This window comes from Corapipo altera, unplaced genomic scaffold (genome assembly GCF_003945725.1).
Source record: "Corapipo altera isolate COAL_440 unplaced genomic scaffold, ASM394572v1 189, whole genome shotgun sequence".
In the NCBI taxonomy this organism is placed as follows: Eukaryota; Metazoa; Chordata; class Aves; order Passeriformes; family Pipridae; genus Corapipo; species Corapipo altera.
The window spans coordinates 162,158-163,238 of NW_020885064.1; the positions used below are offsets into that span (position 1 = coordinate 162,158).

The 1,081-nt window shown below is 68.5% G+C and overlaps 1 protein-coding gene across 1 annotated transcript in view; it reads left to right on the plus strand.

The window, feature by feature from the left end:
* Positions 1-760, plus strand: part of CHRNA10 (cholinergic receptor nicotinic alpha 10 subunit) — a 3,636-nt gene extending 2,876 nt beyond the window's left edge. Inside the window, exon 7 of the mRNA XM_027669064.1 lies at positions 145-760. Within this exon, the coding sequence (XP_027524865.1) occupies positions 145-629 (485 nt within the window). The 3' untranslated portion in view covers positions 630-760. The remainder of the gene's footprint in view (positions 1-144) is intronic.
* Positions 761-1,081: the final 321 nt, after the last annotated feature.

The following is a 1,081-nucleotide window of genomic DNA, read 5'->3' on the forward strand; positions in this document are numbered from 1 at the left end:
GGACCCCCTGCCAGGGGTAAAGGCTGTGGGGTGTGTAAGGGCTGTGGTGTGGGGGGGGGTGAGGACCCCCTGCCAGGGGGAAGGGCCGTGGTGTGGGGGGTGAGGACCCCTCCAGCACAGTGCCAGCGCCCCCTGCCCCCACAGGGAAGTACTACATCGCCACCATGACCATGATCACGGCCTCCACCGCACTGACCATCTTCATCATGAACGTCCACCACTGCGGGCCGGGGGCCCGGCCCGTGCCCCCCTGGGCACGGCGGCTCATCCTCCACCACATGGCCCGGCTCTGCTGCGTCTACGAGGTGGGCGAGAGCTGCAAGAGTCCCCAGCGAGCACCGGGCGGGCGGGGGAGCAGGGGGGATGCTGGGGGGCCGTGGGAGAGCCCCGGGGAGGGGGGGGTAGGCGCCGAGGCAGGGGGCTGCCCCCGGGCCCACTGCCCGTGCCACCACGATGCCCTGCTGAGGAACGTCGGCTACATCGCCGGCTGCTTCCGGCGGCACCGCGCCAACCAACGCCGCACCGGGGACTGGAAGAAGGTGGCCAAGGTGATGGATCGTTTCTTCATGTGGATCTTCTTCCTCATGGTTTTCCTCATGAGCGTGCTGGTCCTGGGCAATGCTGCCTGACGGCCCTGCGGACCCACCACCCCCAGGCACCCCCTGCCCACGACCCACGCAGGGGCTGTGGGTGCCCCATGAGGGCAGCGCATCCCAAAGTGCCCCCGGACCCCCCCGGAGCCACAGGGTGGGAGCTGCACCATTGCTGGGGGAGAGGAGCCCGACAGCAGGACCCCCACCCAGCTGCAGGGCTGAGAGGTCCTGGCTGGCTCTGCCAGGGTGGGCACCCACGTCCCCCCTTCACATCCCACCATCAAATGGAAATAAACTGTGGAACGTGTGTCCTGCCTCTCCTGCCTGGGGCAAGGGCACTGGCTCCCTCCAGGTACTGGCCAGGATGAGGGTGGCCCTGGGAGGGATGGAGGGATCAGGCCCCTCAGCCTCCACTGACTGACACGTGGGGTTCCTGTGGGAAGGGATGTGGGGATCCCTGTGAGGGGGGATGTGGGGATCCCTGTGAG